General features: G+C 45.6%; 1 protein-coding gene across 4 annotated transcripts in view; it reads left to right on the plus strand.

The window, feature by feature from the left end:
* ABCC5 (ATP binding cassette subfamily C member 5) overlaps positions 1 to 21221 on the plus strand; it is a 173990-nt gene that overhangs the window by 146536 nt on the left and 6233 nt on the right. For all 4 annotated transcript variants that reach the window (XM_029615996.1, XM_029615998.1, XM_029615997.1 and 1 more), the window contains 5 exons: positions 7733 to 7919; positions 8549 to 8638; positions 14943 to 15132; positions 15421 to 15580; positions 15837 to 15915. In XM_029615996.1, the coding sequence (XP_029471856.1) occupies positions 7733 to 7919; positions 8549 to 8638; positions 14943 to 15132; positions 15421 to 15580; positions 15837 to 15915 (706 nt within the window). The remainder of the gene's footprint in view (positions 1 to 7732; positions 7920 to 8548; positions 8639 to 14942; positions 15133 to 15420; positions 15581 to 15836; positions 15916 to 21221) is intronic.

Consider the following 21221-nt stretch of genomic DNA (forward strand, 5'->3'; position numbering starts at 1 on the left):
TTTCATTTTGGCAGTATGTATGGAGATGGGGGGAGGGGGGGGAAAGGGAGGGAGAAAAATGGAGGATTTATGTTCTGTACCACAGGGCGTGCTTTGGTATTATGTGTTGCGCTTGGGTATACCTTTCTTTTTGTAGAGCTGTATACACTGTTTTCACTGCTTTGTTATATCCCTGTTATTATGCTAGTTACCTTGTGATTCTGATATTGTGAAAGTTTCAATAAAAACTTTAAATGGGAAAAAGATGCTTTATTAATGCAAATAGTAAAACACAAATGTCCGACTCGGGCTGAGTTTCGCCCAGTGCGAGGAGGGGCTGCTTCAGGGGCTATGTTACTACACAAAGCGCATCTGAGAAAATGACCATTCAGACCATAGTTTTTGACACCGATTCTTTTCCAATGGCTAGGAGCACAGCTTCAAAACAGTAGATATTTACAACTTGTAGACTGACCACAGCGTTTGCACACCGGTTGGCATCTCAATAACCCCTGTGGAGGAAGGGTTCCAGTGGATAGGAGGTTGATGATGTCATCCAGACAGATCCCTTTTTTCCCCTGATTTGCTTTGCTAATGCATAAGGCATAGTTGCAAAAAAATGAAAAGGGGGCTGTTTTTGAGGGATCTGACAGACTTCTTCAGGGACTACCTGCTCCTCTGCCCCATCCTAAGGGAAGAAGGCTGGAGGCTAGTCTGGTTCGGCATTTGGAGCATGCTGAGGAGATCTTACAGGGCGGTTTCCTGTGCATTCTCTACAGGATGAAGAAGATAGGGCTCCTCGGGAGGAAGGAGACATTACTGTGCTCAAAGAAGGGGGGACCTCTCTCTCCTATGTGCGGGTGTGGAAGATATTTGAGTCCTGGTGTGTAGACCAGGGGACAGTACCCACGCGGGCCTCCGTTCCTGACATCTTGGCTTTCCTACAAGCAGGTTTAGCTAAAGGTCTGTCCTGTAGTTCCTTAAAGGTTCAGGTAGCAGCTCTGGGATCTCTGCGTGGTCCCATTCAAGGGACAGCCCTATTGGCCCGTCCTGATGTCTCATTTTTTACGGGGGCGTGAAGCATTTGAGTCCTTCCTGGAATCTTAATTTGGTCCTTAGGACTTTGTGTTCGGCCCCCTTTGAGCCCTTGAGGAGAGCGATGTTAAAAGACCTCACATTGAAAGTGGTGTTTTTGGTGGTGATTTCCTCCGCTCGGAGGGTGTCTGAGCTGCAAGCCTTATCGTGTAGGGAGCCGTTCTTGCTGATTTCGGACTCTGGGGTGTCCCTGCGAATGGTTCCTTCCTTTCTACTGAAAGTGGTTTCCGCTTTTCATTTGAATCACTTTGGAGCTTCCGTCTTTTTCCACCCTGGATGTGTCTGATCCATTTTCCAGGGATTTATGAAAGTTGGATGTTTGCTGGGCGTTGTTGTGTTATCTTGAAGTAACGAATAGCTTTCGGGTTTCAGACCACCTCTTTGTTCTGTAGAGTGGTCCAAAGAGAGGTAACATGGCATCCAAGACCACAATTGCCCGGTGGCTCAAGGAGGCGATACACTCCGTGTATTTGCTAGCTGGTAAGCCCTTACCTGTAGGGATTCGAGCACATGCGACAAGAGCGCAGGCAGCTTCCTAGGCGGAATGCCAACAGATTTCTCCACAGGAAATTTGCCGAGCGGCCACATGAACGACATTGCATACTTTCGCAAAACATTATCGTCTGGATGTGCAGGCGCCAGATGTGGACTGTTTCAGTGCAGGCGTGCTGCATGCGGGCCTCTCCGGATCCCATCCCCAGTAAGTAAGCTCTGGTACATCCCAGGAGTCTGGACTGATGCGGGTACGTACAGGGAAAAGAAAATTGGTTCTTACCTGATAATTTTCGTTCTTGTAGTACCACGGATCAGTCCAGAATCCCGCCCTCGGGAAACTGCGTCAGTTAATGCATGGACATAATGGAGAGTCCGCGCGTTATTGTTGATTTATGCTGGTCTGCAGATTGTTCTTGGTTCTCCCAATTTAGGGAGTTCAGGTCACGCTTAGGGTTAGTGATCTGGTTCTGTTTATGGTTCCTGTATATAGTTAGTTTGAGTCATACTGCTTTGATACTGAGTAATACTGGCAGACTGTGGGTATATATGGCAGAGCCTGTCATAACTTTCTCTGTCTCCATCTGCTGGTGGGGAGGCAAAACCCAGGAGTCTGGACTGATCCGTGGTACTACAGGAACGAAAATTATCAGGTAAAAACCAATTTTCTTTTCCCCTGCTCAAAAGAAATATAGGAGGGCTTTAGAACATAAGAACATAAGAACATAAGAAAATGCCATACTGGGTCAGACCAAGGGTCCATCAAGCCCAGCATCCTGTTTCCAACAGTGGCCAATCCAGGCCATAAGAACCTGGCAAGTACCCAAAAACTAAGTCTATTCCATGTAACCATTGCTAATGGCAGTGGCTATTCTCTAAGTGAACCTAATAGCAGGTAATGGACTTCTCCTCCAAGAACTTATCCAATCCTTTTTTAAACACAGCTATACTACCTGCACGAACCACATTCTCTGGCAACAAATTCCAGAGTTTAATTGTGCGTTGAGTAAAAAAGAACTTTCTCCGATTAGTTTTAAATGTGCCCCATGCTAACTTCATGGAGTGTCCCCTAGTCCTTCTACTATCTGAAAGAGTAAATAACCGATTCACATCTACCCGTTCTAGACCTCTCATGATTTTAAACACCTCTATCATATCCCCCCTCAGTCATCTCTTCTCCAAGCTGAAAAGTCCTAATCTCTTTAGTCTTTCCTCATAGGGGAGTTGTTCCATTCCCCTTATCATTTTGGTAGCCCTTCTCTGTACCTTCTCCATCGCAATTATATCTTTTTTGAGATGCGGCGACCAGAATTGTACACAGTATTCAAGGTGCGGTCTCACCATGGAGCGATACAGAGGCATTATGACATTTTCCGTTTTATTCATCATTCCTTTTCTAATAATTCCCAACATTCTGTTTGCTTTTTTGACTGCCGCAGCACACTGAACCGACGATTTCAATGTGTTATCCACTGACACCTAGATCTCTTTTTTGGGTTGTAGCACCTAATATGGAACCCAACATCGTGTAATTATGGCATGGGTTATTTTTCCCTATATGCATCACCTTGCACTTTTCCACATTAAATTTCATCTGCCATTTGGATGCCCAATTTTCCAGTCTCACAAGGTCTTCCTGCAATTTATCACAATCTGCTTGTGATTTAACTACTCTGCACAATTTTGTGTCATCTGCAAATTTGATTATCTCACTCGTCGTATTTCTTTCCAGATCATTTATAAATATATTGAACAGTAAGGGTCCCAATACAGATCCCTGAGGCACTCCACTGTCCACTCCCTTCCACTGAGAAAATTGCCCATTTAATCCTACTCTCTGTTTCCTGTCTTTTAGCCAGTTTGCAATCCACGAAAGGACATCGCCACCTATCCCATGACTTTTTACTTTTCCTAGAAGCCTCTCATGAGGAACTTTGTCAAACGCCTTCTGAAAATCCAAGTATACTATATCTACCGGTTCACCTTTATCCACATGTTTATTAACTCCTTCAAAAAAGTGAAGCAGATTTGTGAGGCAAGACTTGCCCTGGGTAAAGCCATGCTGACTTTGTTCCATTAAACCATGTCTTTCTATATGTTCTGTGATTTTGATGTTTAGAACACTTTCCACTATTTTTCCTGGCACTGAAGTCAGGCTAACCGGTCTGTAGTTTCCCGGATCGCCCCTGGAGCCCTTTTTAAATATTGGGGTTACATTTGCTATCCTCCAGTCTTCAGGTACAATGGATGATTTTAATGATAAGTTACAAATTTTTACTAATAGGTCTGAAATTTCATTTTTTAGTTCCTTCAGAACTCTGGGGTGTATACCATCCGGTCCAGGTGATTTACTACTCTTCAGTTTGTCAATCAGGCCTACCACATCTTCTAGGTTCACCGTGATTTGATTCAGTCCATCTGAATCATTACCCATGAAAACCTTCTCCATTACGGGTACCTCCCCAACATCCTCTTCAGTAAACACCGAAGCAAAGAAATCATTTAATCTTTCCGCGATGGCCTTATCTTCTCTAAGTGCCCCTTTAACCCCTCGATCATCTAACGGTCCAACTGACTCCCTCACAGGCTTTCTGCTTCGGATATATTTAAAAAAGTTTTTACTGTGAGTTTTTGCCTCTACAGCCAACTTCTTTTCAAATTCTCTCTTAGCCTGTCTTATCAATGTCTTACATTTAACTTGCCAATGTTTATGCTTTATCCTATTTTCTTCTGTTGGATCCTTCTTCCAATTTTTGAATGAAGATCTTTTGGCTAAAATAGCTTCTTTCACCTCCCCTTTTAACCATGCCGGTAATCGTTTTGCCTTCTTTCCACCTTTCTTAATGTGTGGAATACATCTGGACTGTGCTTCTAGAATGGTATTTTTTAACAATGACCACGCCTCTTGGACATTTTTTACTTTTGTAGCTGCTCCTTTCAGTTTTTTTCTAACAATTTTTCTCATTTTATCAAAGTTTCCCTTTTGAAAGTTTAGCACGAGAGCCTTGGATTTGCACACTGTTCCTTTTCCAGTCATTAAATCAAATCTGATCATATTATGATCACTATTGCCAAGCGGCCCTACCACCGTTACCTCTCTCACCAAGTCCTGTGCTCCACTGAGAATTAGATCTAAAATTGCTCCCTCTCTCGTCGGTTCCTGAACCATTTGCTCCATAAAGCTATCATTTATTCCATCCAGGAACGTTATCTCTCTAGCGTGACCCGATGATACATTTACCCAGTCTATATTGGGGTAATTGAAGTCTCCCATTATTACTGCACTACCAATTTGGTTGGCTTCCCTAATTTCTCTTAGCATTTCACTGTCCATCTCACCATCTTGACCAGGTGGACGGTAGTATACCCCTATCACTGTAGTCTTCCCTGATACACAAGGGATTTCTACCCATAAAGATTCAATTTTGTATTTAGTCTCATGCAGGATGTTTATCCTGTTGGACTCTATGCCATCCCGGACATAAAGCGCCACACCTCCTCCCGACTGCTCCTCTCTGTCATTGCGATATAATTTGTACCCCGGTATAGCACTGTCCCATTGGTTATCCTCTTTCCACCATGTCTCTGAGATGCCAATTAAGTCTATGTCATCATTTACTGCTATACATTCTAATTCTCCCATCTTACTTCTTAGACTTCTGGCATTAGCATACAAACATTTCAAAGTTTGTTTTTTGATTGTATTTTTATTCTGCTTTTTAATTGATAGGGATAAGTTAGAATTTTTTAGCTCAGGTGAGTTTTTAGTTACAGGCATTTGGACTACTTTTCTAATTATTGGAACCTCACTGTCGGGATGCCCTAATTCTAGTGCATCATTAGTATCCTTTAAAGATACATCTCTCCGAACCATGCGCTGCTGAGCGACTGTCGGCTTTCCCCTTTGTTCTAGTTTAAAAGCTGCTCTATCTCCTTTTTAAGGGTTAGCGCCAGCAGTCTGGTTCCATCCTGGTTAAGGTGGAGCCCATCCCTTCGGAAGAGACTCCCCCTTCTCCAAAAGGTTCCCCAGTTCCTAACAAAACTGAATCCCTCTTCCTTGCACCATCGTCTCATCCACGCATTGAGACTCCGGAGCTCTGCCTGCCTCTGGTGACCTGCGCGTGGAACAGGGAGCATTTCAGAGAATGCTACCCTGGAGGTTCTGGATTTAATCTTTCTACCTAAGAGCCTAAATTTGGCTTCCAGAACCTCCCTCCCACATTTTCCTATGTCGTTGGTGCCCACGTGTACCACGACAGCCGGCTCCTCCCAGCACTGTCTAAAATCCTATCTAGGTGACGCGTGAGGTCCGCCACCTTCGCACCAGGTAGGCATGTTACCAGGCGATCCTCACGCCCACCAGCCACCCAGCTATCTACATTCCTAATAATCGAATCACCAACTATGACGGCCGACCTAACCCTTCCCTCCTGGGCAGTAGGCCTTGGGGAGATATCCTCAGTGCGAAAGGACAATGCATCACCTAGAGAGCAGGTCCTTGCTACAGGATCCTTTCCTGCTACATCTGGTTGGTGCTCTCCCATTATGAGACCTTCTTCCTCCAAGGCAGCACCAGGGCTGCCAGTCTGAAGTTGGGACTGGACTACTATGTCCCTGAAGGTCTCATCTATATACCTCTCTGTCTCCCTCAGCTCCTCCAGGTCTGCCACTCTAGCCTCCAGAGATCGGACTCGTTCTCTGAGAGCCAGGAGCTCTTTGCATCGCGTGCACATGTACAACTTCTCACCGGTGGGTAAAAAATCATACATGTGACACTCGATGCAAAAGACTGGGAAGCCCCCCTCTTGCTGCTGGACTGCTGCCTTCATCTCAATTTTGATCAGTTCCTAGTTAAGTTTTAGGTTGCTATGGGAGTAGGAATGTGTCTAAGTTCCTTTAAATGTATTAGTGAATTCACTATATGTCTGGTAGTGGCCTACTGGGGTCTGATCGAATTCTCAATAAAGTTTTTGTTGATGGGGTTTTTTTTTTTTTTGGGTTTTTTTTTTGTGCAAGTGGCACCTGCCTATAAATTAAGGGATGAGCTTGGGGTGGGTGGGCGAGGGATGAGCTTGGGGTGGGTGGGCGAGGGGTGGGAGGGTTGGGAATTACAAAACAGTCTAACTTTAGTTAGTCAGCCTGAGTGACTCACAGCTCCCTTGATTAACAAATGTTGTTCCCTATTCAAACCTAATCACACTACCTCAACACCTTTCCAAGGTGAGTAACTGAGCTGAAATATTCAACTTTTTTACTTTGGTATATACTGCTCCTAGCTTATTTCTAGCTTCTGGCTACTTTTTTGTTGGGTTTTTTTTTTTTTTTTTTGTGGTTTTTTTTGTTTTTCAATACAATGCACTCAGTTATTTATTAAATAAAACACTTAGCTCTTTAAAAGTCTGGAGGACACTTTAATAGTCAGGCAGACTTTTTAAAAAATAAACACACTACCTACTGCTACCTTATTGACTGACTATTTAAAAATGCAAACAGTCTAACTTGTTTTATTTACTGACTGACTATTAAAGGCACAAACACACAAACACACTAAATAATATTCCCAAATAGTTAACTTTGCCCCAATACTTTTAAAAAAAGTCAATGTCAATGTCCCAAGCAAAAACTTACTGATTCCTTTCAGCCACCAGCAAGGTGATCCTCTCCTCTCAGTGTTTCCACTGAGAGGAGAGGATCAAAGTTGGCTTTGATACAGTCAACCTGGCAGGCTGCAGGTGGCACAGTGGCTTAAGTACTAGTGTACAGTAAACATTTTGCTCTCTGTTTCCATCTGTTGGTAGAGGAGAAAAACACCATCCATCAGGACTGGTCTGGTAAGACTGAAAGAAAATTAACAGTTTAAGAATCAATTTTTCCTTGAAGGAAAACATTTGTAGTACAGCAGTAGGCAACTTTGGTCCTTGAGTGCCAAAAATAGTTCTGGTTTTCAGGATATTCTCAACAAATTTGCATGAGATATATATTTGCATACAGTGGAGGCAATGCACAAAAATATACCTCATGCATTGTGGATATTCTGAAAACCAGACCTTTTTGTGATACTCGGACTTTAGTTACCTATGCCTGCTTGCAGTGTACTTAGGGACCCTGGGTGTGGACATGTCCTGAGGAAAATGAGGATGTTAATGCTGTGTATTTATTTCTGCAGGTACCAAGAGCTGCTGGATGAAAACCAAGCTCCCTTTTACCTCTTCAGCTGTGCTATGCGGTGGCTGGCCATACGGCTGGATGTGATCAGTGTGTGTCTGATCACTACCACAGGGTTGATGATCGTCCTCATGCATGGGAATCTCTCGCCGGCTTTTGCTGGACTCGCTATCTCCTATGCTGTCCAGGTTAGCAGTTAACCACCTTGAAAGCAGACCTACAAAAGGCATTCTATAAGAGGGTTTATTTCCATAGTGGATCCTGTGCATTTGTTCCATTAGACAGATGTATCTAGGCGAAAATAGCCTGGAAGACTGAAGATAGCCAGCCCTACTGCGGATCTATGTTGACATTGAAATATTATGTTAAGCTAGAAATACTGCATGTAGTACTGCAGATGTTTCACAATATGCTGAGGTGGAGGGGAGGGAAGGAAACCAAATGTCAACTACAGCTGTTTAGAATGTGATCTTCTCTTACTGCTGTCGGTCACATTTTCTGGGTTAATGCCTTTTGTGTGAGCAGGTACAGCAAGACTCTTAACTATTTTTATGACCAAAGTAGAGAGTCTGGTATTTGCACTTTAATAACCAGAACACATTTGAGAATGCTGAGTTAAGATGCTGTCCTAGTGATCAGGGTTGGCAGGGTTATACTTAAGAATTGTAGATTATGATGTTGTTCTAGCACAATTGCATTACAAGTTCTTGATTAGCTATCTGCCAAACTGAAGTTTGGTGTTAAGAACAAATGTTCAACCATTTGTTCTTTGTAATTGTAAACATATGATGTACGGTTCCCTTCTCTTGCATTGTAGCTCACAGGGCTCTTCCAGTTCACGGTTAGACTGGCTTCAGAGACAGAAGCACGTTTCACATCCGTAGAGAGGATCAGCTATTACATCAAGGTATTGCATAGCAGGCTGTGTGTCTTGCATGGTAAGGTACATTAAAGCTGCAAGAGAACAGAATTATGCTCATGCCAGGAAGAAGCTGTTTATGGTATACATGTGATATTACTATGCTCCCATCACCTGGCACTGAGAGCAGGGCTTCAGATTGTGCATTAGAGAAATGAAATGTCAGAGATGATTCTGGATTAAACAATGAGACATACCTTAAAGAATTTGGATCCCTAGTGGTCCTCATGCTTCCCTCTGAGGCTCATATGAAGCTGGTTTCAGTGCTCTGTCCTGGGTTCAGCTCTGTGGGAACGAGCAGCTGGGTCTGTCTGGCAGGCTGCAAGTTCTCTAACTAGAAGTCCCAGAGGATGCACAACTGCTCATATAGCTGGGTCTTTCTGTCTTTGAAAATGTTACCTCTAAATGTTAAAGTTGTATTAATTTGTTTTATTTGTATATAGTTAAATAATCTAAAGAGTTGGCTGTTTATGGAATATAAATACATTTTTACCTGTTAACTTCTTTTCCATTAGTCCTGCTATACAAGTCCAAGCATCACAAGTCTCTCATTTCCCCCTACCAGCAGATGGAGGCAGAGAACACAGTTTTCCCAGCATGACATGATCGCCACTACTTAGGGGTGGTGCAGCCCGGGAAATTCTAGTATACAGCTATCAAAGCTCCAGAGAACAGACCCAACATCCTTAAGAACTAAGCCCCAAAAGCTTTTTTTATATATATATTTTTCTAAATATATCTGAGAAGCCACGCTTCTTGGTCTTCATATCCCCTAAACAGAACCAAATAATATTGTCAACACCCAAGCAGCACACAAAGGCAAGACATCTGAAACTGCAACTGAACAGGCCCTGCTTCCCAGGTGGTCCTGGACAGGTATAGCAGGACTTAATGGAAGAGAAATTAACAGGTAAGGAAAAACGACTTCTTCCATATTGTCCAGCTACACCAGTCCAGGCATCACAAGTGAGAAGTACCAAAGCCCTATTATTCTGAGTGGAAAGAAGCAAGAGCCACCTTGAGGATACAAGTTCCAAGGGCCAAAACATCCAGCCTATAATGCTTAACAGATGTATGCAGAGACAACCAAATGGGCACCCTGCAAATGTCAACAGAAGATGCTGCATGCATTTCAGCCCAAGAGGATGACTGTGCTCTTGTAGAATGTGCTCAGAGGCCAACAGGAGGCCGCCTGCCATTGATGACAGGTGGAGACAATTGTCTCCTCACTCCATCGAGCAAGAGTTGCCTTGGAGACCACTTCCCCCTTTACGTAGACCCCCACCCAAGACTAGCAACCTGTCTTACTTGTGAAAGTCATTAGTCACTTCTAAGTAGCGAATGAGCAACTAGTGGACCTCCAAACATCTCAGTGACCTGAATTCATTCTTGCACTCATCTTAGGAGAAGACCGGGAGGAACATTTCCTGATTAATATCAAAAAAGGAATTGACCTTTGATTTAAAAAAAAAAAAAAAAAAGTACTAGCTGAAAAATGATCAAATTTGAAGAAATCACAAGAAAAGGATCTCAGAGCTTCAAGCTCTTGCCTGCTAAGAGAGCAAATGGCCACCAAGAAGGCTGCCTTCAGAATAAAATCCTTCTGAGAAACGTACCTCAAGGGCTCACATGGAGATGCCTTCGCACTAGATTAAGATCTCACTGAGGAAAGAATGGACAAAGGCGAGCACAACCTCTTTGCATCCTGGAGAAAATTAGCTGCATCAGGATACACTGCTTAGATACCCTCCGTAGCAAAAGATAGTGGCCATCTGCACCTTTAGGAAATTTAGGGCCAAAACATTCTCCAGGGCCTTCTGGAGAAAGGCCAGGATGCAGTGAATCTAGGGGTATATAGGCCAGCGAAGTGGAATTCTTCCTGGCCTTCAAGAGCGTAGATATAACAGAGACAGAATAGCCCCATCTGTATAGCCGCCTCAGTTCAAGAGCCAAGCTGTAAGACAAAATCAGGCCAGATCTTGCATAGTCACTGGACCATGGACTAAGAGAATCAGAAATTGTGGCAGACATAGGGGACTTCTGATATTTAACCACATCAGATCCGCATACCAGGGTCACCTTGGCCAATCCAGAGCTACGAGGATCACCTGATTACACTTTGTCTCCATGATGCGCAGAACCCTGCCTATGAGAGACCATCGAGGAAAAACCATAAAGGAGCTCTCACCTATTGTTGAAGCAGGGCATTGATACCTAACTCTCTGAGCCTCCATCGTCTGAAGAACAGATAGACCTTGAAATTATTGCGGGTCGCCATTAGATCTATGTGGAGGTAGCCCCACTGTTGAGTGATGAGATGTAAGGCCTCCTGACTCAGCTCCCACTCCTTCGGATCCAGAAGAGTCTTGCTGAGGAAATCCACCTGCATGTTCTGACTGGCAATGTGGGCCACGGTCAGCAGTTGAAGATTCTGTTCTGCCCATGGAAAGAGTACATTCATTTCTGCTGATACACCATGACTGTTTGTGTCCCCTCCTAATTGTTGACATAAGCTACCGCTATTGCATTGACTCAGAGGACCTGCATTGCCTTGCCTTGGAGGATTGGAAGAAAATGCTATAACGCCAATTAAATGGCTCTGACGTCCAACCAGTTGATTGACTACAAAGCCTCTATCAGAATAGTCCCTTGGCTTTGGGTTACCTACTACATGCAATGAGCCCCCAACTTGTTAGACTCGCATCTGTTGTTACTGTGATCCAGGCAGGCATCATTAAGCTGACACCCCCTCCCCCCCCAAGCAGATGCGAAGGTTCTAGCCACCAACGAAGTGAATCTAGCACAGATGCCTGTAAAGGAAATCAAACATTGTAATCCTGCCACTGGGGAGGCCAGCATGATAGAAGGGAAACCTGCAGCAGTCTCATAAGGGCTCAGGCCCAAGGAACAAGATCTAGTGTAGTTCCAAGCTTGTGAGGCTCGCCGAGCAACGAAAAAGTGACTAACCAGTTTGCTCACCCTCTCATTGGACAGGTGCACCCGGCCTATACATATATTGAACAGCATCCCCAAGTACTCCAGAAACTGTAAGCTGGAGATCATTCTTTGGACCGTGTCATCAATTTTGCAAACTTTCTAAAACCTGAACTATTCGGTTTGACACTCGAACAGCATCTTGATGAGACTGGCCCAAATCAGCCAGTCCAGATAAGCATTGACCATAATGCCTTCATGCTGCAAGGAGGCTGCCACAACCACCATGACCTTGGTGAAGACCCTTGGAGCTGTTGCAAGTTTGAAAGGCAGTACTTGAAACTGAAAATGTTCTATAGAATACAAAAACAGAGAAATTGCTGATCCTCTGACCAGACAGGAATGTGGAAGTAAGCCTCTGACAAATCAAGAGAGCACAGGTATCTGCGATTTATTGCCACAAGAACAGACTGAAGCAGCTACATCCAAAAAGGGGAGACATGTAGACAGCAATTCACGCCTTTGAGATCTAGAATCGGCCAAAAGGTTCCATCCTTGGGCACCACAAAATAGATAGGATACCGACCTGTACCATGCTCAGAGGCAAGAATCAGGGACCACTGCTTATGATAGCTGAAGCTTCAGTACAGTCTCCTGGGCCATCTGCTGCTTGACCAAAGAAGAACAGGGAAAAAATCCATGAAGGCCTCAGACATTGGCTGGTACAAGCCCAGAGAATACCAGAGGCAAATTGTCCAGCATGGACTGATTTGTGGTTATCTAGGCCCACTTTTGGTGCAATCTCTGTAAGCAACTGCCTACTAGAGTCACTAGCAAATGAACCTGCCGCAACTCATTATGGGCCTCTTCTCAAGGCTGGACTCGAGTCTGATCTAGGTCTTCGCCCCATGCCTTTCAGTCCCGAATAGGAATAAGCTTGCTTTCCCAGCCTATAACATCTAGAGTCTTGGAACTGGGCTTGAGGCCCCTCTCCACCAGCTCTACAGAAAGAACTCCCTTTGTCCTTTGGAAGATGTTTTGGCTTTGGATCATCCAAGTCATCTCTGAACAGTAGCTTACCCTTAAAAGGGAGCTTGCCCAGGCATGTTTTGGACCAAGAATCCACCGCCCAGTTCTGGATCAAAAGGAGTCTCCAAACCACAACAGGGCCACGGAGAAAATCATACATCGCATCTGCCAGAAAGGCCTCAGCTGACTCCATGCAAGCCGCCACCTCAGCTTCTAAGAGCTGTTGGATCCAGTGCAAAAGGGCCTGCACCACAGGACTGAGCAAATAGAGATCTGAACTGACATAGCTACCGACACGAACAGATGCTTCAAGAGAAGCTCCATTTTCCTATCCTGTGGGTCTTTCAAAAAGCTACTCCCTTCCACTGGGAATGTAGTATGCCTTGTCACTGCTGTGACCAAGGCGTCCACTGTGGGAGACTGAAAGAACTGCTAAACCGTTACCTGTGGGAGAGGATACAGCTTCACTCCTCTGAGCGCACACATTCTGGCACTTTCCACTCAGCATCATCTCTTCAACCTTGGGGTGAAGAGGGAAAGCTTGCGCAGACTCTCTTAATGGGAGCCCAAACAAAGGTCTGCTCCACTTTGGTGTCCTCAATACGCAAATAAGTAAGGCCCCCATTCTCTTTCTTGTGAAAGAGCCAAATAACAATCTTCTAGACCAGGCAGGAGCTTTCCTTCTTCTAAGAAAGTGGGCTTTTCCTGAACATCTTCCCAGGGTATCCCTGGGGTTTCAAGCCCCCCCCCCCCCCAGCTCTCTTAGAGGGAATTTCGAAGGCCAAAGCCAGAGGGAGATCTTCCTTGGACCTAAATGACCCAGCGGGTGTGGAAGTAGGTTCACCGATTGTCTTAATGGCCCAAAATGCCTGGTGGCAAAAACGAAAGAATTCTGGAGAGAAGTCCCCGGAGGCCTCCTGGGATGAAGAAACAAGTGGGCCCAATGGAAAAACTGACCAGCTCAAGCTTGGAGGGAGATCAGCACCCCCCTCAGATTCTAAAAGTAAAGGGACCAGGCATGTGGGAATCTTGAACATGGCCACCTTCTTGCTTGTTCCTTCCAAGGCTCGAGTGCCTGGAGAACCTGCTGATTCTTCAGTTTGCTGTGATTGTTCAGAGACCCGCAGAGCCCACCTATGAGGTTTCACTGAGAATCTCCCCCACCCCAACCCCTCCCATTGAACAAACACAGGTCAAACGCAATGGCCCTTTTTCAGAGGCGGTGTGTCGGACTCCACACACACCACGTCTGCAGCCATTCTGACTTCTCCAAGTGCTGCAACTCCCAGCTCTAATCAATGATACGGTCCTCATGCTCTGTGACATGCTCGGCCCCCATCAGTACTCACAACAAACAGCCTGTAGTATCTTTGAATGTGTCTGCTCCCTCCTGTTGAGCTAAGTTTCTCTTGTTCGTTCTTCTCTGTTAAAGATTGAGGAAAAAAAAAAAACAGACAAGGATGGGAACGGGGAGGGGGCTTTTTGGGGGAGAAGTAGAGAGAGGTTGAGGGGGAGGCTAGAGGAAATGCAATCCCAGCTTGTAGAAGGCTTCCCTTTTTTTGTTTCCCCCCCCCCCCCTCCCCCCCCCAAAGCTCTACATAGTTCTCGCTAGGACTGGGAGCTGATTGAGGTCCAGCCTGCTCTGTTGCCAACAGCACCCCTGTTGTTGTGCCCGTTTCACTTTATTGGGTGCCTGTTGGTCCAGTGTGTTCCGGGGGCAGCCTGCAGCTTGATATTCACCCATCTGTGAGGACTACCATCCTGCTTATCCTTGGAGAAAGCAGAGTTGCTTACCTGTAACAGGTGTTCTCCCACGACAGCAGGATATTAGTCCTCAGGAAACTCACCTGGCAGCCCACGGAGTTGGGTTCGTCAGTGTTTTATTATTTTATTTTTCACTCGTTCTGCTTTGATATGAGACTGAGCAGGGAACCCCCGTGTGGCTGTGGGGTTAGTAGCATGCTGGGCATTCTTAGTGTGCCAGTCAAAGTTTCTAGAAACTTTGACAGACGTTTTCCATGCCAGGCTCCATCTGATGTCACCCATCTGTGAGGGCTAACATCCTGCTGTCCTGAGAAGAACACCTGTTACAGGTAAGCAACTTCTGCTTTCTCTGCGTCTTTCTGCTAGTAGGGGCAAACAACTCACTTGTGATGCCTGGACTTGTGTAGCTGGACAAAATATAATCATTTCCAGGTGATTCCAGCATTATTACAAAAGCTTCAAAAATGCTGACAAGCTCCAGATTACTGATATTAGCTCTGCATGTTTCAGGATTACCTGCTGGAAGTGTGGAAGTTGTATACACGTTTTTTTTTGTTTAATTTAGACTCTGGCCCTGGAGGCTCCGGCTCGGATTAAGAACAAGGCTCCCCCTGCAGACTGGCCTCAGGAAGGGGAAATCGCTTTTGAAAATGCTGAGATGAGGTACCGTGAAAACCTGCCTCTGGTCCTGAAGAAAGTGTCCTTCACCATCAAACCCAAGGAGAAAATTGGTATTGTTGGGCGGACAGGATCAGGTAAGGCCAGGGGACTGTCCAAGGAAACTGCTGGGTGGGAAGAGGGCGCTTCTGTGCCGAGTAAAGTAAGGACAAGAGTGGCTGCCACTAGAAGTTGGGGCATTCTGTAAAGCCCAGAAGGCAGGAGTAGGTAAGGCAGCCAGATAAGGAAGAAGGTTCCTTTGGAACACCAGAGGAAAGCAATGCTGGCTGTAGAAACTGATTGGTGTGTGAGAAGCATAGTGGTGGGGTATATGGCAGGATGAGTTATGGGGATTCTGAAGTACTTGACTCTTTATTTCCCCATAGGAAAGTCTTCACTTGGTATGGCACTCTTTCGGTTGGTTGAGCTTTCTGGCGGCTGCATTAAAATTGATGGCGTGAAGATCAATGACATTGGTTTAGCAGATTTACGCAGCAAACTGTCTATTATCCCTCAGGAGCCCGTCTTATTCAGTGGCACTGTCAGGTTAGTAATGGGAGCTGCTGCATGTATCCTTTCTGTGCCCCATAGCCATCTTTCTGATATACACAATGCCAAGTTATAATGCCGTTGTTTTATGGCAATGGCACAGGACCAAAAAATGAAGTGATGTGTCGTCAGGAAATGAACTAGAAGGTTCTCCTGCCCAAATAATGAGCTGTCAGTGAATTTGTTCTGTGATAGCATTGCTAAGTTTTGGGATTTTAAATTTGCATCATTTTAAACTGTGCTGTTCTCTTAGATCAAACCTGGATCCCTTTAACCAGTACAGCGAGGTCCAGATTTGGGATTCCCTGGAAAGGACTCACATGAAAGAATGTGTAAGTATGGGGTGCAGACGGGGCCAAGGAGCAGGATTGGTGTCTGGCAGCACTGGCGAATAACTAATTTTGTACCTATGTAACTCTAGGTGATGAGAAATGTGTGCAATTTAGGGATAGATATTGATTCTGGGCTAACTCATCCATGATGAAATCCTGTTTCTATCAGTTAAGGCTCCAGGTTCTTTGGGGGTGTGGGTTCAAATCCCACTGCTGCCAGTGACTCTAATTTAAGAGCATTATTATTTCCCCATGAGGAAAGGCTCAACTTCTCATTTGGGAGAAGACTGAGGGCGGGATATGATAAATGTCTACAAAATCATGAAAGGACTTGAACAGGTTAATATAAATCGGTTATCCAAACATTAAATGAATCTCAAGCTACTATTTGCTCATTAACAGCAGTTTACAGATTTTTCCTCAGGGAACTCATCCAAGCCTTTTTTTTTAAACCCAGTTACACTAACAGCCGTAACCACATCCTCTGCCAATGAATTCCAGAGCTTAATTATGCACTGAATGAAAAAGAATTTTATTTGTTTTAAATGAGCTACAAGCTAACTTCATGGAGTGCCCCCTAGTCCTATTATCTGAGAGAGTAAGTACTTACTGGGTACTTGCCAGGTACTTGTGACTTGGAAACAGGATGCTGGGCTTGATGGACCTTTGGACTGACCCAGTATGGCATATCTTATGTTCTTATGTACGAGCAAATTTTGGTTATATCTAGGTCTGCCACAAAAAGGTATCAGAATTTGGTGGCCAGGTTATAGTGGAGTAGCCAGCTATTACAGGGTGGCCCATGGAAAAGTAGCCCACCTCCGATACCAGTGCATTGTTGGCAGGCTACTTTTCCATGGGCCACACTATACTTATCATGTAACGCTATAGAAATGTTATAAGTAGCGCTGTCCAAACACACAGTACCTGCTCAGTAGAGCTTGCAGTCTAATAAGACAAACATATATAAGACAAGAAATTTGGGGCACTTAATAAAATAAGACAATGATTAAAGAAAAGGAAAGTTCCTGTTCATACCCCAGATCGGTCCAACCTACCAGATGGAGAGACAGAAGAAAAGCTGTACTGACAGCGCTACTTAACCTAGAGTGCCACCTGCAGTCCCTCGGTATTTCTCCAGCAGATAGTAGAGGTTTAAAACCTACAGTCTGGAGTTTAAAAGAAAAAAGCAAGAGGAAGATGGATTTCTTTCAGGAGCTTCCTCCTAGGTGGTTGTTAGGTACCTGGTGGGGGCCATCCTCTCTGGTTGAGGTGGACAAGCAGGAAGTTGTTGACTCTTGGTGCTCGCTCATCCCTGGACACTGAGGGGGTTTCAGTTAGCTCATGGTCCAGTTCTCTTGATCCCCCGGAGAGCCCTCTGCAACATTCAGGAAAGTACTTCTGTCTTTATTACAAAAAAATAATAAACGACCTGATCGTTTTACCTATGATGGCTTGGAGAAGCACAACTTTAGCTGGCTCTGTGAGTGATCGGTGATCACACCAGACAGGTCCCAACGTTGACAAGACAGCCACGGCGAGCAACCAGGAGCCAGCGCATATGGGGACGTACATGGCGCTGGCCAAGCATTGTGGAGAGGCCTGCCACTCGTATGGGGATATGAGTGCTCATCTGGCTCGCGCAGCTTACCCTACTCGGGGAGCGGGTTTGTTTTTAGCTCCCTTAAAGCGCACTCTATTAGACCGAGTGTCAGTTGGTGTCTCCACAGGAAATATGTAAGTCCGTGGTGTGGTCCTCCCTGTATACCTTCACCAGGCATTACAGTTTAGATGTTCAGGCACCTAAAGATGTGGGCTTTGGGGAAAGTGTTTTCAGAGCAGGTCTTTCAGGAAAGGAAAATTGGATCTTACCTGCTAATGTTCGTTCCTGGAAAATCACAGATCAGTCCAGAGGCCTGCCCCAGTATTGTTACCGAAAGACTGACCCTCCTGGTACTCAGATGTTTGGTATTGTTTGAATATCGCCGCTGCAGCAATTGTTTCTTGTTGGTAGGGCGTTTCGTTTTTTTTTTTGTTTGTTTAAGGCCTTACAGTTTTGTGTAGCTACTCCAGTTCAGGGGTGTCCAACCCTGGGGCTTTTCTGATTCACCCAGGGGAGGGTGGAATTCTATATATATATATATCTTGGCTTGGGTACAGGTCAATACTGAGGACTATAGGTGGCACGCTCTGTTATGTAGCTGTGCCTCAGTTTTGTTCTTCTCTGACTCCATAAGCTCGTAGGGATGCATAAATCCACTTGTCTGATCTGTGGTATTATAGAAACGAAAATTAGTAGGCAAGAACCAATTTTCCTTTCCTTATCTGCCGTGCAGAGTCCTGTGGAGAGGCCGGAAGTCTCGGAAGATGAAGCCTTGATGCAGGAGGATTCTCAGGCCTTTTTTCCTCGGATTTTGTGTTCTCCACAGGCTGTCTGGTTAGACAGGCAGCAGGCGAAAAGCACCCTTGTACCCAGGATCAGCTGCAAGGTGACTCAAGTCCTGCAAAAAGACATTGCCCAACATCCGGAGGGTGCTCGGCTTGGCAGGGCAGCAAGGCGGCCCCAGCGAGGAGTCTGGATACTCCAGGACTCCGAAGGTGATGATATTCTGCTGGCTGGATCTCTGGGGGCGGAGTCCCCTTAAGGAATTTTCTAATCCGGATCTGGAAGAGGTGCTGGTGACCAAAGGGGATGACCTTAAGGTAGACTGGCGGTTTCGCACGGAACAGTTGTGGCCCTTGATGCCTAGCTGCTTATGCACATATGGATTCGAACTTCTTCAGGTGGAGTCGGACCAGGAAAGGGTGTACCCCATCATGGTCAACTTGAGAGGTCCAGCTAAGGCCTTTCCCTTCCACAAGTCAGTAAAACACCTAGTTGACAGGGAGTGGGACACCCCTGAGACTCCTGCGAAGTTGTACCTGTTGCCAGAGGAGACAATCAAGCTTTTGATGCTTCCGAAGGTAGACTCTTCAGTCTCGCCAGTGACCAAGAAAACCACTATTCCGGTGACAGGGTTCACCATGCTGAAAGATGTGCAGGACTGGAAGCTGGAAGTTCACCTCGAGGATTTTTGAGGTTTCTGCTTTGGGTATCTGGGTTGTGGTATACAGATGTTTTATGCAGAGAACTTGTTTGCGCTAGGTTCAGCAGTTGCAGGTGAGGGAGATGTCGTCATCCTCCTTGAAATAGGCGGAGCACTTGGAAGCAGGGGTGGACTTTGTAGCGGATGCCTTGTATGACATAATTAGGATGTACTCCAGAGTTATGATGTCAGCAGTTTTGGCCAGGCGGCTGCTCTGGTTAGCAAACTGGTCTGCAGATGTTTGGTCAGCTAGGGGCCCTCCTGAACAGACAGTTTGGGGTGGATTTAGTGCAGCTGGTGAAGCATCTGGGAGAATCCAAGGGACGTATATTGTCGGAAATCAAGCCGAAGCGGGGGAAGTAATTCTTTCCCACCCATTAGCATTTTAGAGACTATAGATTTCGGCAGTACAGAGGCAAAGCTCGGGCAGGACCCAGACCTTCTGAGGTGGGCAAAAGCCAACCTAAGATACCACTGGTCAAGGAACCAGGGGAGCTAAGTCTTCACAATGAAATGACGCCAATCCACTTTTCTCCTCCGGCTGTCGGGCGGTTGGCCCACATTTATGGAGAGTGGACCGGAATCACAATAGACCAGTGGGTCTTCGGAGTGATAAAATGACAGTTACATGTCAGAATTTACAAGCTCAATGTTGGAAGCCATGCCAAACAGGTAGTGGTTCGCGACATGGTGGACTGCTTGAGACAGCTAAGAGCGATAATGTTGGTTATCCAAGAAGAACGGGGAATAGGCCAGTATTCCGTTTATTTTGTGGTCCTGAAAATGAAGGGCTGTACAGACCAATTTTAGATTTAAAGGAGGACAGTGCATTCTTGTACGGTTTTGTATGGAAACAGTGCATTTGGTTATAGCAGCAGTTCACAAGGGAGAGTTCCTGATGTCACTAGACCTCACAGAAGCGTACCTATATATCTCAATCAGGCAGGAGTACCAGAATTTCCTGTGGTTTATGATTCTGGGAGACCATTTTCACTTTGGATTCCTCGCTTTTGGTTTGGTGACAACACCGTGTACATTTACCAAAGTGATGGTAATGGTGGCAGTAGCCTTTCAGAAGAAAGGAGTGCTGGTACATCTATATCTGGAAGACTGGCTTATTTGGGCAAAGCCGGTAGACCTCTTGTTAGCTGGTGGTATAGTGGGTCCTAAAGAAGTTGAGGACTCTGGGCTGGGTGGTGAACCTAACAGAGCCATCTAATGCCATCCTAATCCTTGGAGTACCTGAGGGCTCAATTTGACATCTGTATTGGCAGAGTGTTTCTCACAAAGTACAGGATGGTGAAGCTGCAGAGTCAGGTTCGCCACCTGGTATGACTCGTGGTGCCCAGAGTTTGGGATTATTTGCAGGTCTGGCGGGTCTATGGCATCAACACTAGATCTAGTTTCCTGGATGTTTGTGCATATGCGGCCCCTTCAAAGAGTGCCTCCATCCTGTTGGATCCCTTTCTTGGAGGAGTTGCAAATTCCTCTTGCCTGCAGGGTGGGGGTGGGGCCTTGGGTCAGTCTGGAATGGGGGATGGAGTTGGAAATCGCACATTGGGTGATGGGGTCCATTGTTGCCAGCCTCTCCAATTGGGGAGTGGTTTATCAAGGTCAAACCACATAGGGTCAATAGTCAAAGGAGGAGGTATTGTGGTCTGTCAGTTGGTTAGAGACAAGAGCGGTGCGCTTAGCCTTGTTTTCCTTTCTGCCATGCTTACAAGGTCAGGCAGTGTGAATTCTATTGGACATTGCAACGTCCAAAAGGGAGATACCATAAGTCGGATGGTTTTTCAGGAGGCTCAGTTATTGGTTCAAGGGCAGAGCAGTACCTGGTAGTTCTGGCAGCATCTTACAGAGCCAGGGTGGACAATATGTAGGTGGATTTTTTTCAGGCAAAAGTTGGGCTCCAGAGAATTGGAGCTGTGAGAAGAAGCAATGCTTCTTGTTTGGGCCAGGTGGGGAACGCCTTGCGTGCACTTGATGGCGTTGAGACAAATGAGAAGGCAGCACATTTTTACAGTCGTAGGCGAGAACACGGAGCAAAAGGAATCTATGCTTTGATGCTACCATGACTGCCAGGGATTCTTCTTTACGTCTTTAACCCATGGCTATTGCTAAGAGGGTGTTATGGCACAGACACCTTGGAGAAGCGATTCATGTGGCTCTGGAATGGCCATATCTCGGGTGGTTTGTGGACATTGTAAACTTGAGGTCAGA

Source organism: Rhinatrema bivittatum, chromosome 9 (assembly GCF_901001135.1).
Source record: "Rhinatrema bivittatum chromosome 9, aRhiBiv1.1, whole genome shotgun sequence".
NCBI classification, from domain to species: Eukaryota; Metazoa; Chordata; class Amphibia; order Gymnophiona; family Rhinatrematidae; genus Rhinatrema; species Rhinatrema bivittatum.